The sequence below is a fragment of the Centroberyx gerrardi genome, chromosome 20 (genome assembly GCF_048128805.1).
Source record: "Centroberyx gerrardi isolate f3 chromosome 20, fCenGer3.hap1.cur.20231027, whole genome shotgun sequence".
Lineage (NCBI taxonomy): Eukaryota > Metazoa > Chordata > Actinopteri > Beryciformes > Berycidae > Centroberyx > Centroberyx gerrardi.
Window position 1 is genome coordinate 5,575,685 of NC_136016.1, and position 15,238 is coordinate 5,590,922.

A 15,238-nucleotide genomic window follows, 5' to 3' on the forward strand; every position below is an offset into this window, starting at 1 on the left:
GTCTCTGGACCAGGTGACTGTGCCTCTGTGGGCCATGGCTCCGACGCCGGCTCCGTGAACGGCGACGAGGTGGACCGGGGCGTCCCGCCGCTCCACGGCTCGGCGCCCCAGCCGCCCGGCGACCTGCTCTCGCCGACGGGCTCCTGCTCCAGCCTCGGGGGCGTGCCGCGCTGCCTCTCCCCGGCCCCCAGCGACCCCTTCCCCTCCGGCAGCTCCCTGCTCTCCAACGGCTCGCACATCAGCGGCTCGGTCAGCTCGCTGGACTCGGACGCCAGCGGCAGCACGGTGACCAGCACCGACAGCCACCCGACCACGCACCGGGGCGGCTACTCCCACGGCCACCACGACACGGCGCGCTCCCGCCGCCTGGAGGCCGAGGCCAGGAAGGCGGAGAAGAGGAGCCGCCTGAGGAGCCCCGACAGGCAGGAGAGGGAGGCTGTCCTCAGCCCCGAGAGGAGGTCAGTGCCTGCTCTGTCTGTCCCGCTGTTGTCCGTCATATAACTGTCCCTTTTGACCAGTATGTGTTTTTGAAATCCGATAACATTAGATTCATGCTGCTTATAGCTGACATTTTGTACCTATATTCAATTTATTTAAATATGACCATTTTCGTGCCAAAAAACTTTAAACCACATGACACTCAAACACTTCATTGAAACCAAGGATAATAATAATAAAACATATTTATGCGCACTTGTGTGGAATCTGACTAAAATGTTGCATTAGAATTACTTAGAATTACATTTGAATTATTTCAGCATGGACGACCAGTGTAGTGTTGACCAATTATACATCTGTGTAGATTCATTCCAGTCATCCAGGCTGTAAGATGTCCAAAAAAATAGAAACAAAATCCAGTTGAGCTAAACTTAACTGACAGCTCTTTATTTTAAGTCCAGTGGATTTTGTTTCTATTTTTTTGGAGACCAATTATACAGTAAATATGTTATCAAACGAACTGCATCATATCCATCATATCAGAACTGGACGACACTGGCTGACCGATACAGTTTTTTATAAAAGGCTAATATCGACCACACACATTGGTAACCCGATATATTGGTCTAACCCCAGGACAGATTAGCTGTCTTGCTCCTCCGGGATTATATTTCTTTAAGTGACAGAGAGGCCTTCTCTAGCCGTGAATGAAACTAGAACTACACACACACAGGAGTGCAGGAGAGGCCAGCTATATTTAGCCTGTCTACACCTTGCCGTCCCCGCTGCCAGGTAAAGCATTTAATCAGCCTCTGATTTAGCCTGGTGAACCAGGTTAGTGGACTGCCTTCTCGGAATGCCAGCTTCACGCTCACAGACACTGTGGTCTGGAAATACTCGAGCGGCGGGCTTATCCTTTTAAAGGCATGTACACACACACACACACACACAGAGTCCAGTGACGCACACACTTACGCTTTTGATGCTCGCTTGATGATACGCTCTCAGAACTGGTGTGTTTTCAGCGGAGGGCAGGGGAGGAGAAAAGGCCGTATTTGGTGAAATGAAGACATGCCGGGATTTGTGTTGTGATGCTCTGCTTTGAATTTCCCTCTGCGTGTGTGTTTGTGCGTGTGTGCTTCTTCTTTTTCTTCTTTGTTGCTTAACAATCGCCTCTCCCTGCCAGTTTTTTTTTTTAATTATATGTTTTATCAGCAGTCGTACTCAGTGTAAGCATACACTGTATAAACACACAGCCTCTGTACTTTCCATTCAGTAATCTGCCTCTCGGCCCCTGGTGCTGTTCTCGGAAAGGTCATAGGTCACACACACACACACACACATCAGAGAGAGAGAGGGGGGAGGGGGGGGGGGGGGGGGGGGGGTCATCTTTTTCCTCCCAGAGCCAGCTTCCTGCTCCATTCAGTCCACTCCATCCATGCCAGGCCCGAAAGGAAAAGGAGGAGAGGGAAAATAGGAAGAGTGCCCAAAGTCGGCCCCATAAACAGATAACTGGTCCATTTGGGCCAGTTTGAGCTTTTCGGGGAAACGGCATCTCTGTTAAATACACACACACTGTCCCAGACATGCCCAGCCAGCAGCCAGGGACGCAGTCATGGACCATGCGACTTAAATGCCCCTCACTCTGTCCTCCTCCTCCTCCTCTCTCCCTCATTGCCTTTTAAGGAGGGCAGCTTTGGCCGAGGAGTCCCCAAATAAGGGCAGCATTTAGGGGGGAAAAAAACAAGTAATTTAATATTTCCCACTGCCTCTCACTCTCTTCCTCCCCGTAAAATGAATTCCTCCACCGTTTAACAAAAGGCCTATGTGTGGGAACGTGTCAAAGCTGGCAGTGTACCGTTTCACTGTCTGAACAGGGTTTGAGGAAGTCTGCGGGTAAACACCAATGAGCAGAGGCCGTCCTCGGTCAATATCTCATCCTTGGATCTGCGGTCCAATGTTCATTCTGATGTGTGACCACCTTGCCATAAGATAGGTCTACCAAAGGACTAGTTTTTCATTAAGAGCCTATACCAGCGTAGGTCTGATTGATGCTTATTGTTCAGCTATCAGATGCTTTTTGACCTCTTGACTTACTCTGTTGTTCTGTCTTGCATAACATCATGGCCCTCTTCACTGTTTGTTGTGGTCAGATCACTGTGACTGCTACCCTTGATCTTTCCATTTTCATTTTAGGCATTTAGCTGATACACTTATCCAGAACAATTTACAATAAATGCAGTAGAATAAGCTTTATATCTGCAAGGTATCAACTGGTCGTTTTTAAAAAGTCTGAAAAAGTCTTAAATTGTCTAAATGTAAGGCCTTAAAAGGCATTAAAATGCCCTGAATACAGTCATTTGAGGTCTTATTTTGCACAATATTATGCAGGTTTACTTTTTCAGTTAGATTTAAATTTTAATGCAGCTATAAAATTAGACAATTGTACTGACAGAATCTTTACATTTAGTGATATTTAGTTGAGGCAGAGTTGGAAAGTACAGCCAATGAAATAAGGCAATTGCCATGAATTGTGTAGTTTCACCGAAAGATGTGAGATGTGGGACCGGCAGCAGTGTCGGTTTTATTTTCTTATGTTTTATTACATTACTTGCACTTCCAGTTGGACTCATTAAAGCCGCAGGAAAAAACGACCCCTATCCCCCCTTTCCCCCCATTCCCCCCATTCCCCTCCCTCCACTAGCCATCCAGCCAGTGACAATGAGCGACAGGTGATTGACAGCACCGGGTGACGCCCTCCTGTTCAGAGTTTGCATCAATTGGTCACAGTCACAAAATTTACTTTGAAAGCAAATAGCAGAGCAATGGCACTTGTCAGTATTTGAGGAGATTCTGACTGATTATCTTACTCATTTATGTTCACTCAACATGAGGATTACTTTTGCTGTATTCAAAAAAAAAAGTCAACTAATAAAACCTACCTACTGGGGCTTTATGTTTGATCCAAATGCGTGTCCACTCTTGGATTGATATTGATACAATCTGTTAAACATATTGGACAACATGTCTATAAACCATTTATTTCCTGGTGTCTCCTTTACCAGCTGTTTGTTTTGGTTTGGTTGTTGGTCTTAAATCCAATTCCAGGCAGCATTAAAAACGTCTTAAAAAGTTACATTTTGCTTTCTGAGCCCTGCAGATACCCCATCACAGATTACCAAAAAATACAAGCAACCAAACTTAATGAGTGCATAGGTGAGGGCCTTGGTGCCCTTTCAATAATCCTGTGACCATAGAAGCATCATGTAAGAGGCTGGCAAAGAAATAGAATAAGAGCTAACAAGAGAGATGGAAGGGATTGTTTTTCTTTAACTGTGTGTGTGTGTGTGTGTGTTGATTCCAGTCGCTCCGGCGTGATTGAGAAGTTGGAGGCCTTGGAGCTGGAGAACGCAGAGAGGATGGAGGTGGAGGAGGCAGTGAGGAGTGGAGCCAGACAGGGCCGCAGCGAGCACAGGCGCTTCCACAGAGAGGTAACACTGCTGTGTGTGTGTGTGTGTGGTTGCATATTCATGCCAACAGTGCCAACATTGTGTAGTGCTTTACAATGGATGCGGTAAGACATGTAAACAGCGCTTTGAAACAACGTCACGCGGCAGAACAGACGCGAGCCCGGCGTTTGACCTACCAGCATGTGTTGTGGGTTTTTTCCTCTCCGTCCCAGCACCTCCCCCCACTCCCCTATCTTTTCCCTTCACCCTCGCCCTCTTCCCTCCATCTCTCCCTCCCTCTGTCCTGCCTTTGTTTTGGTTGGAGGTCAGAGGTCGGCAGCGTGCGCTGTATTCATTTCCAGTTTCCATTCTGTGGTGGGATTCCCCTGGCGATTGTGCTTCCCTTTCCCACCCCGGCCCTCTCTGCTTGGGCTGGAGCGGCTCAAAACCCCTCTATAGGAGCACAGAGACCCAGGACACCAAGGCAGAAAGTCACAGACGGACTGCAAAATGTTCTCAAAATCACAGTTTACCACTTTCCTTTTTTGTCCCATCTCTTCAGCTTTGTCAATCATGTTTAACTGTGGCACAATCAGGTACAGATGAAAGATAAAGGTTTTCTGCTCATACTGCACACACATATTGGCATTCTGTTTATCTCATTGGTGCTGTCAAACACCCGATTGTGCACAAATCCCTCTTACATACACACAGAATTAGAGATGGTATGTTTTGCTTCACTCTATCAGCGTGTGTTCTTTGTTTTCATTCTCTCTGGTTCAGTGCAGTGCTGAGCTGGGTTGAGCCTCGCAAAATATGTGGAAGGATCGGTTGTCATGACATTTATCCACAGCATATTGATTCCCACCCGAACCCATACCAAATTAGATTATATCCTGCTTTTTAAATGTCAAGATCTCTGATTATTGTATTTCATATATGTCATATGTTTGACCGTAACAGTAAAAAACATTTGCCATGGCATTTATCCACTGCACATTGACTCTCACACTCTGTTTGACCATTAGAGTGAGTTATTTTCCGATCCAAGGGTATAAAAAACAATGTAGTATGCTTGTCTGTTCCAGGAGCAGAGGCATGACCTCGGTCAGGGTCTGGACTTCCCCTCCACCCTGCCCCCGCTGAGGAGAGCCAAGTCCCTGGACCGGCGGACCACCGAGTCAGTCATGACGGTGAGCCTCTACTCTTCTCTCGCTTTTGTGGCCTAACCAAGGTTCAGGGTTCATCTAGACAGCATCTTCTGTGACTAACAGATGCTGGAAGATGTGAAACCAAGTAATGTTGTTTTACAGCCCAGTATTAACACACAAAGTAAGGGTGTAGTGGTCGTTGCGGTGTGTTTGTGGAGAAAATGTGTTCACGCCGTGACCGAGGCGTGTTTGTCTCTGTAACCAGTAGGTTATGTTATGCATTTTGTTAATGAATGGCAGGACTCGGCGGTAGCTAGGTGAGTTAAACCTGCAACACAACATAATAGTAAGTCATAAAGAGAAAACCCAGGAATCAGCCACCGTTGTTTACTCAAGGTGTTTCGTGTGTGTGTGTTGTGTGTGGACTGTGTTTTCCACACAATACCTCTGCTGTTCTGCTAAGCTGTAGGGTCCAAGGTCAGCATCAGTGCCAGGCCTTTAGCTGTGCTGAGAGAGGTCACTGGGTTGTTGTCGGGGCTGCAGGGCTAGATTTGGTTAGGTAACAGAGTGAGGAGAAATAAAAGATTGAGAAAGGTCTCGGCAGACATCCCTCAATTCGTGTTCAACTGTACTTGTTCAAAGTGAGTCCTCTTTCTGTTTTGGTTGAGGCCCTATCTTTGTGCCGTAAGTCAATCCTGCACATTTTGTGCCAAAAAATACCCCAGGACAAATGGAGTTAACACGTCGAAAGCAACACATAGAATTAACCAATTTTCACCACAATAACCCGTTTTTTTATGGCCACTATACGATGCTATCAAAATTCATTTGAGAATGATTTATTGAGATAAATATTCTACATGTAGGAGCTTTAGGTGGAACACTCAACGTGTCCTGTTTAATCCTTCCATCCATTTCCTTTCTCTTATAATTGATCACAAGCCAATAAAGTAAAAAAAAAATCCCTGGAGGAAAGACAATTTCCCCATAGGGAGCAATAACGTATCACATTATTATATGGTAGAGCTGTTGACCATCCAGTTTGAAAATGCATGAGAAGACTTCATATCTTGGTCTGTGATATATTTCCATTGTAGTTGAAAGTGTCTTTCTCTTCAAGACTAACACTGTTTCTCTGGCCTTGGTGTGGGTGTGTGAGGGTGTGGATGTTGTAGGGCAGTCCTCCGTGCTGCGGGGGGCAGTGCAGCCCCCTCTTCTCCCTCTCCTGTCCAGGTTATCCTCCTCCTCCTGCTACCTCCGTTTTCAGATTTTTGCCCTCTGCGTGTTTTCATTGCACCCATATTGCGCGTTGTTATTATGCTGTTATATGTCTGTCTGCTGGTGAAGAGAGACGTGTGTGTGTGTGTGTGTGTGTGTGTGTGTGTGTGTGTGTGTGTGTGTGTGTGTGTGTGTGTGTGTGTGTGTGTGTGTGTGTGTGTGTGTGTGTGTGTGTGTGTGTGTGTGTGTCACAATTTACCACTGCTTCATAAGGGCACTGTTCACGTGTGTGTGTGTGTTTCTCCCACTGTGTGGAATCACAGCAGAGTACAGCAATACTGAGCACTGGACTCCGCATACTCAGCTAGAGTAGCACAGAACGGCAGTAAAACTGGCAGAAGTTGCCCCTGGCCAGTGGCCCACATTGAAACGGTCTCATATCCTCTGCTTGATTTGTCTGAACCATCGGTAGGGTCAACTTCTACCCTCAGCTGACTGACTGAGCATGTGTTTGTCCTGCTCTTAACCTGAACAATGAGAATACAACTTTTTGCACTTGAACAATTAAGAAAAAGAGTAAGGAATTATTTTTTGCTATGTTTTGGGCGAATATGGTCTGCTTTTATCTTTGTTACCTTTTATCATTGTATTTAAAGGCTCAGGTAAGTGGTGATAATCTGCTACTGCTACAGTGTCAAAGAGTAATATGAAATGGGTTGACACACAGTATTTGCATTTTTGAGTACCTCTGAGGTCATCTTGCATGATGAAACATTGTGGACACACCAAGATGCATTTTTGAATATTCATTCAGAGATGGTTTCTCATTATACTTAATTTTTTTCTTTACAGCCGGATCTGCTGAACTTCAAAAAAGGTTGGATGGTGAAGCTGGATGAGCAAGGCCAGGTACTGTATGAGCTGGTAACCTGAACTTGTCTGTGTGGATCAGTCAGGCCAGGAGGAACAAATTAAACTTTGAAACAAAAGGAAGGTCGCCAAATGTCTTAAAATGACATTTCTATTTGCTGATGTTTGAGTAAAAATCTGAAGCTAAGGAAGGAATCAGATTACTAACACTCCAGACTGAGACAGAGCAGCAAATAAACAGCAAATGTTGACATTTAAAAAACATAAACACAGTTTCACGTCATTGGTGTCTTCATGAATGGGAGGGATGGAGTCATCAAAGAAGGGAGTCGGTAGCTAGTTCAAACAGCATCTGAACTGTCCACCTAAAGCACTTTTGAATGTCTGTAGCATTCTATGGCCTTTAAAGAGACCTGGCCAGACTTTGATGTGGAAGCTTCAATAGAGAACGGTTAAAAGACCAGGGTGGGGCCTGAAGGCTTTTGACATGCATCTTTATATGATATATGGGGAGGGAGGGTGTCATCAGTTGCACACTCTACCGCATCCTAGAGCAGGTTTCACTGACTCGGAGGGAGTATTCGATAATATATGTGACTAATTTTTCATTTCTCAATAACTCATCGGTGTTCCAGCGCTCCAGATGACTGTTATATGCTCTTTTTAGATGGGCGCGATTGCTGTGACAGAACTCTGCCTTTGAACTTTGTATAACCCAACTTGCTCTTTTTCCTCTCCCCTCGGCAGTGGAAGAAATATTGGTTTGTGCTGACAGATCACAGCCTGCGATACTACAAGGACTCCATCGCTGAGGAGGTGACCTGTCATTCTCTTTATGTCAACTGTTATTGCTTTTTTTTCTTTTGAGCAATTTTTTGTGTTACATTTCACGTTTGTCACTTATCTCATATTTGTACTACCACAGGCTTCCGACCTGGATGGTGAGATTGACCTGTCTACTTGCTACAATGTAACTGAATACCAGGCTCAACGCAACTATGGTTTCCAAATACACGTAAGAGGCATTGCCTTCTAAAGTACAGATTTTCTTGCTGCATGACTTATTTGGGTTGTGATTTTAGCATATGAAAAAGGGTATGTCTTCCCCCATTTAGCCTTGACCATTATATCTCATGGTGCTTCTAAATCTACAGACCCAGGAGGGAGTGCACACTCTGTCGGCCATGACGGCAGGTATACGTAGGAACTGGATCCAGGCAGTCATGAAGAACGTCAGACCCTCCACTGCTCCCGATGTGGCGAGGTCAGCACAATAATATCTATACTATTGCACACATTAATCAACCATGATGTTTATTCTTTAATCCAGACTTCTGTTGAAAAGATGTTTGAGGATTCAGTCATCACAAGAGCATTATTTGGTATTTAGACAATGGGTACTACTTCAGAATAGCTGCAACTTACTGAAAAATAATTTTCCTGCCTTTTATCTTTTTTACTGCCTTTCAGCTCAACTGAGGATCACGGCTCCTTCTCTCCTCTGGAGGGTCTGGTTAGGCCAGATGTGACGCAGGACTCTCCTTCTTCCGAGGCCTCGTCCGTGGAGAGAGATTCCGCTCCCGGCCTCAAAAAGAGCCGGGCACGCGAACGTAGAAGGGAAGGCCGGTCTAAGACCTTTGACTGGGCAGAGTTCAGGCCCATCGCCCAGGCCCTGGCTCAGCAACGGGCCCAGGAGGCCGAGGGCCTGCAGGCAGACCTGGGAGACCTCGAGCGAAGTAGGCGAAGGGAGGAGAGGCGGAGGAGGTACGAGTCTGTGACCAGCTCATCGGCGGAGCCTCCAACCGCCGGCGAGGTAGGGAGGATGGACTATGATAGCGGAGAGGGAGATGGACACACGGGGCCTGATTCAGGAGCTCCCATATCTTTGGAGAGGCAGCAGAGAGTGGAGGAGGTGATTGAACAGCACTGGCAACAGGTGGAGAAGACACCCATACGGGAGGAGAGGAGGGTGCCCCTGCCCTCAACAATGCACCCCAGGGAGACCGCAGAGCTGGAGAAACTATTGGAGAGTTACAAGAAAGGGGTAGGTTTACCCAGCATGTGTAGTGGAGATTGTAGAATTGTGTAAAACTGAGAGACTTTCTCCTTTTCTGTTACTAACATTCTACATTGCCTGCCGCTCCTCCAGGTAGAAGACCTGAAGGCACAGTTGGAGAGCTGTCACCAGCAGCTCGTCGACTCCAGCCAGCACAAGCAGGAGCTGGAGCTCCAACTGAGAACGGCTCTGGAGAGAGAGCAGGACATCCGGACAGGTTACATCTCTCCGGTGAGTCACCAGATTACAAGCCTCTGTGCACTCAGCGTTGTGCTGCGCTGTACTTCACAGTACTCTACTATCATAGGAAGTCCTGTTGTAGCGTTTAGGCCTATGTTCTCCACTGAGCAGTATTTTCCCTCCATTTTGTAACATCCTTTGCATGTTGTACTTTATTGTAAGAAAACATCAAACCAACTGACATCAAAGCTTCAAACGGCTATGTGCCTTTGCATGAGTTCATTGCATGTGAAGAAAAACAGTGAGATCTTGTTACTACTTTGGCTTCTACTAGTGAATCTCTTTTTCTGTTTGACAGGTCTGTGTTGTATAGAAGTCATGAACTCATGCTAGCAGTGATATATTGAATAATCAGTTGATTATGGACCAAAGAAGTCTGATTTCCAGTGCCGTGGTTGCTGTTGTTAATGAAATAATAGCTTTAGCTGTTGAAATGTTTGGCTTGAAATGTATGAAGAATAACCTCTTGGCTTGTTTTCTAATTATTTGCATGGAAGTCAGATTCTCATCTTCTATTAACTACTATGTAGACCATCCATTTTTTTTGTTTTAACAAATATTGTCAGCTATGTCATGGCTTAGATTAGTTTTGTTGGATGAATTCCTCTGATATTTGTGTGTGGATGTATGGATGGGTTTGTTAGAGTAAAGCTGAATGAGTAGTTTTGTAGATGGATTACATTCTGAGTACTTTTCCATGAGCTGAATTTATATTCCTGTGATTCTTAGGAATATACAGTATGTCATTTTTGTGTTGCTTTTTGTTGTAGAAATATTACATTTCAGTGCACTAAGCCATATAGAAATTTGAAAAATGTGTTTGAACATTACACTTAAGTTGGACACACACAATTCAACATCTCTACTGAGGAAAAAGATCTGTTTGCTGCAAGACATGAGCTTGGAACAAAACGTGTTTGTAGGACCTGGTATGCCTTCCATCCCTAAGTAAACCATCCAGCTGAAACTAATATTGCATTACTTACCTCATGAAATAACTTTTAACCATTTAATGTGCATGCTCTGTCGTGATTAACTAACCTTGGCCATTAAATCTCTTTCCTGTGCTTTTAATTCATACCATTTAGGCCTAAGAAGAGTTGAATGATAATGTTTTGAATCATTATATTCATCTATATAATTTGACATTATCATGTGAGGATGTTAAATGTAATGTCACATTTTGAGAGAAATTGGGGGGGAAATGATTGGTAGATGACGCTGAAAACGATTAGCAAGCTTGTGTCTCCCCTGCTGTGTGTTAACCAACTGTCTGGTCCCCTTTTCCAAGCTGGAGCACCCTTTGGGTCTGGAGGCCGATCTGACGCCCCAGACGAAGAGGCCAGAACTGGTTAGTTCTCAAGCACAGAGCTTAACAAAGAAGTACCAGGAGACCAAAGAGCTCCTGCAGCTGCAAGAGCTGAAAAAGCGCAATATGCAGGCACAGCTTGGCCTCTCACTTTCTCACCTCTCCATCAAGGAGCCTTACTTTTCCGAACCCCAACAAACATCCATTCTGGAAAGCCCTCCCCCAGAACCTGTCCAAAAGACAGTTAGCTTCTTGCTCCAGGATAGCACAGAGCGGATTCAAGAACTAGAGGACTTGTTGACTGGTAAACCTCTGACTCTTAAGGGGCTGATGAAATTGTTGCGATCACATAGCTGTAGCCAGGAGATAGCAGAAAAAAGTCAATTTCAGAAGCTCCTGGAGACCTGGAAATGTCAACAGGAGCTAGAAAATGAAACTATAAAAAAGAGCTTAGCCAGGGCAGGAGAAAGCATCCGTGACTATGAAGCCCGTCTCCTAACGATGGAGGACATGGTGGGGAAGGTTCAGAAGCAAAATTTTGAAAGCCTAAAAAACCCTTATGGCCCTCTCTCAAAAATTGAAAACCATTCAGAAGCAAACGAGATGACTGTCGGAATACTCTCCCAGAGAGTTGAGCTGTTAACCAGTGAAAATGGGGCACTGAACCAACGATGTCAGGAGATAGTGAACCAGCTGACTGAGGCTGACAGAGAAATAGACAGGCTGAAAGCCGAGCTGATCGACTTGCAGGGTGGCAAACAGCACCATCTCGTCATGGAGGAGCTGAACAGATTGAAGGCTGAACTGGCCAAGAACCAGGCAAATGCCATAGACAGAGAGTATTATGAGAGGGAGCTGAATGAGAAATCCCTGAGGCTTCACGAAGCCCTGGTGACCTTGGAGGAGCTTGGGAACTCCCTAAAGGACACGGAGAAGAAACTGCACTTGAAAGAGGCCACGCTGAAAGGTCTGGGATTCCAGGTGGCATCTTATGAGGACGATGAGTCGCAACTGGAGAAAGAGCAACTCAAAGAGCTCCTCGAAGCCTCAGAGGCAAAGTTAGTTGAGAGAGAGGCAAACCTCCAGTCTGCAGAGCAGCGCTGTATGGAACTCGAAGCCCAGAACAGTGAACTAATCGAACAAAACCAGGAATCTGAGAGAGCCAGTAGTCAGAAACTAAAAGAAGCAGAAGACGAAATAAGGATGTTACGAGAGAAGTTAGAGGTAGAAATGAAAGCGGGTAGAGGTGAAAAGACAGCGCATGTTAGTGAAGAGTTGATTCAGTCAGGTGAGGAGCAGGTTGCTGATGAAGGACGTATTGAGCAAGTAGTAGAAGAGATTGAGAAGAAGTCTGAGGCGATTAATCAGGTATTAGAGATGTTAGCAAAGGTAGATGTTAATGTAGAGAAAATGCTCAGTGATTTAAAAAGCACTTTACTTGTCACAGATTGCCTTGGTTCTTCCAAAGAGGAGCCTTTCTGTGTGAGTCAAAAAGACATGAAGAGGTTGGTATTGGAGGGAGAGTTCTGGAGCCAGCTGCTGAGTACTATTGAAACGAGGCCACAGGAAAATGAGGGAGAAAGTTGTGAAAGGCGTGTGGCAGAACGCATGATGGCAGAGAAGAGCATGATGCTTTTGATTAGTAGGATTTGTCCACGAGCAAAAATTGAAGTTGATAGCGAGATGGCAGTGACAGAGCCAGACCTTTCAAATATGTATAGCTGGCTTGATAATGAAACAAATACTCTCATTCTAAAAGACTTAACAGAAACCTTGGAAGCAAAGGTATGCTTTTTGAAGCAAATTGCCTCCACTGTGAAGTTGTCAAAACATGACAAGCTCCTGTCCTTGGCTCTAGCGAGCTTTGATTCTGGCAGTGAACAGAAACGGGCTTCTGAATATCTGCTTGATGCCCTTAGAGAAGCTTACGTGTCTTATGTCATCATTCGGCTGAAATTCCAACATGAGAAAGAACTAAAGCAAAATCATGCAGAAATTCAGATTGGTAGCTCGGATTGTGTAAACTGTCCTAAATTGAGAGAACTTACCAGAGATCTCCAGTCCAAACTGGCAGATCTTCAGAATCGACTATCTGAAGCACCACTGAGAAATGACACAGGGCCACAAACTTTCATTCAGATTGAAGGAGAGCCCATAGACTCGTTGGATAAAACCATTGAGCTTCAGGACATGATAGCCAAGCACAGGAAGGAGCTGCGGGAGGTCAAAGATGTCTACGAGCTGGAAGCCGAAAAGCTGAGGCAGGAACTTGCCAAGGCCGGTGAGACGCTGCGCCTCCGTTCAGAAGAAAACGTGAAAGAGATCGACTCGCTGACTATCTGCATGGAGAACCTGAAGAAGAAGCATGAGACGGAAAGGAATGTTCTCACGGAGAAGTTTGACCGGGAGATGGAAGAGCTGAGGAGCGTCGTGACTCCGGTACGCCCAGACGGGAACTCTGCAGACGAGGCCGAGGACAGACCAACGCATCCGTCCGACCTCAAGGAGCGCATTCAAGAGCTGGTGACCCAAGTCTCAGTCATGACCGAAGAGATGAGGCGGCGCGAAGAGCAGGGCGACGCAACGACTCTGCGGCTGAAGTACGAGAAAGACCTGGAAAATCTGAAGGTGGAAGCGCTCCTTGTCCTTGCCATCCTCCATCCGTGATGCCTTGTGTTCCTTTGTGGCATTCCCAGATCCTCTTCCTTCCCCAACCCCCTACTTGCCTTCCTAACCTCGCTCACCTCACTCCCGCTCTCTGTTCTGTAAACCAGTTTTCTTCAGTGTTGCATGACGACTAACCTTTAAGTGCATGTGATTGTTGACGCTGCTGTAGTCGTGTACCGAGGAACCCATTTTGTTGAATTTTCATCACCATCAATTGTAGAATCTCCAGTAACCGAAAAGTTAGATCAGCTATGTAAAAATTTAAACAGAAGCTATCAGATTCTGTCACTACTACAAGTCATCTGAATCTATAAACCCTTGTGAAATGAGTTCCTCTGCTGTTAGTTCAATGTGCTTATTAATCTTTCCCTTTTACTCAGCCATGGTGCGATAGTTCCAAAGTGCTAAGGGCAAAGAGTTGACCCTTTTTAACATTTTCCAAGCATTTATGTATTTAGAACCAAAATTGTAATTTATCAATTCAGCTTAATGAGCTTAATTTGTATGGGTCTGATCTCTTTTCCTTTGGCTGTTTCTACTGACTTACTGTTTAATTTTCCTCCTTTTGTCTCTGATTAACAATGTATGACATAACATTTCAACTTAACATAAAGCGCTGTCTGATAAAGTTCTGGTCAGATTCAACATTTTATTTAATCGCATATGTACATTATTATTTTGTGCATACTGATGCAAATTCATTGTTGTTGACAGAAATACAGTAGGTTTGCCTATTCTAGTCCTATTTGTATTACACTGTCAGTGTAGGTTAGTTGAGTTAATTTGAATCACAATGTAAGTGATCTCATCTGTGACCCCCTTTACACCTGGCATTTAGATGCATCCTGGGTATTGTATTTGGATAGAGCAAAATGTATGAAATCCAGGTGTAAATGTACCCAAGATGCATTGAAGATCTGATCACCCAAACCACCTATGGGAGATGCATTTTGGCCACATTAACAACAAAGTGTGAATGCAGTTGCATCTCTAAGTACATACAACTATAATAACTGAAATAAACATTAGCACACAGATAGGAAGGGCACATGAAGCAACTCTGATAAACTTAAAAACAAACTTAACTTAAAACTAACTAAGGTTTGAACATGGTAACTTATGAAATTGTATAGTCAGGATACTCATTGTTGGGGAGCAAATGAAGCTAGATGTCAGCTGTCAGTTTGTTTTGATAAAACTGAAGTTGTAAGGACAGCAGCTGCATAAAACTATCTTTTCATCAGCTATTGCCTGTGGTGTATCTAAAGTGTAATAGCTAAGTCATATCTAGATACAATCTGGATATTTTAATGGCAATTGTAAAGGGGGCCAGGATCAATACTCTTAAAGCTTTAAATGATTTTTGAACATTGATTGTTGCCAATAGTCCATTCTTGAATACAGTGTGTTAGATGGTCAAATATTCAGCACGTCTTAAACATTGCACTTAATTAGCCCTCCGCTCCATTATAAGCTACCTAAATAGTCTGGAATGTCTGAGTAGTGAGTTCAAGCCGTCCCATTACACTATTTAAACAGGATATGAGCCTTTGCACACAAGATACACAGCCTAATGTATCTAAATAAAGTGCAGGTGCTTCTTTCTCTGATGTCAGAGCAGGAAGTTTCCACATGCCCAGTGGGGGAGGACTGGCTAGTTCAGTCTCTCACAGTAGGTTCCCGGGCCACTGTGAGCTCTCAGGGTTTTTATCCCTGTGAAAACAGACGAGGCCTACAGTTCCCCTGTTTGGCTGCAGTTGGATTGAGGCAGAGTGAGGGACCGCTGGCCAGGGCAGCACCGTTGACTGAGTACTCAGATTAGTGGCAGTGAATAGAGGAC

The 15,238-nt window shown here is 44.9% G+C and overlaps 1 protein-coding gene across 5 annotated transcripts in view; it reads left to right on the plus strand.

Annotated features, from left to right (window-relative positions):
- mpripb (myosin phosphatase Rho interacting protein b) overlaps nucleotides 1-15,238 on the plus strand; it is a 35,545-nt gene that overhangs the window by 13,629 nt on the left and 6,678 nt on the right. For 3 of the 5 annotated variants that reach the window (XM_078290746.1, XM_071907811.2, XM_071907813.2), the window contains exons 7-16: nucleotides 14-458; nucleotides 3,803-3,929; nucleotides 4,976-5,080; nucleotides 7,109-7,165; nucleotides 7,874-7,942; nucleotides 8,052-8,141; nucleotides 8,281-8,390; nucleotides 8,597-9,170; nucleotides 9,276-9,413; nucleotides 10,714-13,359. In XM_078290746.1, the coding sequence (XP_078146872.1) occupies nucleotides 14-458; nucleotides 3,803-3,929; nucleotides 4,976-5,080; nucleotides 7,109-7,165; nucleotides 7,874-7,942; nucleotides 8,052-8,141; nucleotides 8,281-8,390; nucleotides 8,597-9,170; nucleotides 9,276-9,413; nucleotides 10,714-13,359 (4,361 nt within the window). The remainder of the gene's footprint in view (nucleotides 1-13; nucleotides 459-3,802; nucleotides 3,930-4,975; nucleotides 5,081-7,108; nucleotides 7,166-7,873; nucleotides 7,943-8,051; nucleotides 8,142-8,280; nucleotides 8,391-8,596; nucleotides 9,171-9,275; nucleotides 9,414-10,713; nucleotides 13,360-15,238) is intronic. The other 2 variants (XM_071907814.2, XM_071907815.2) reach the window with 2 other exon arrangements.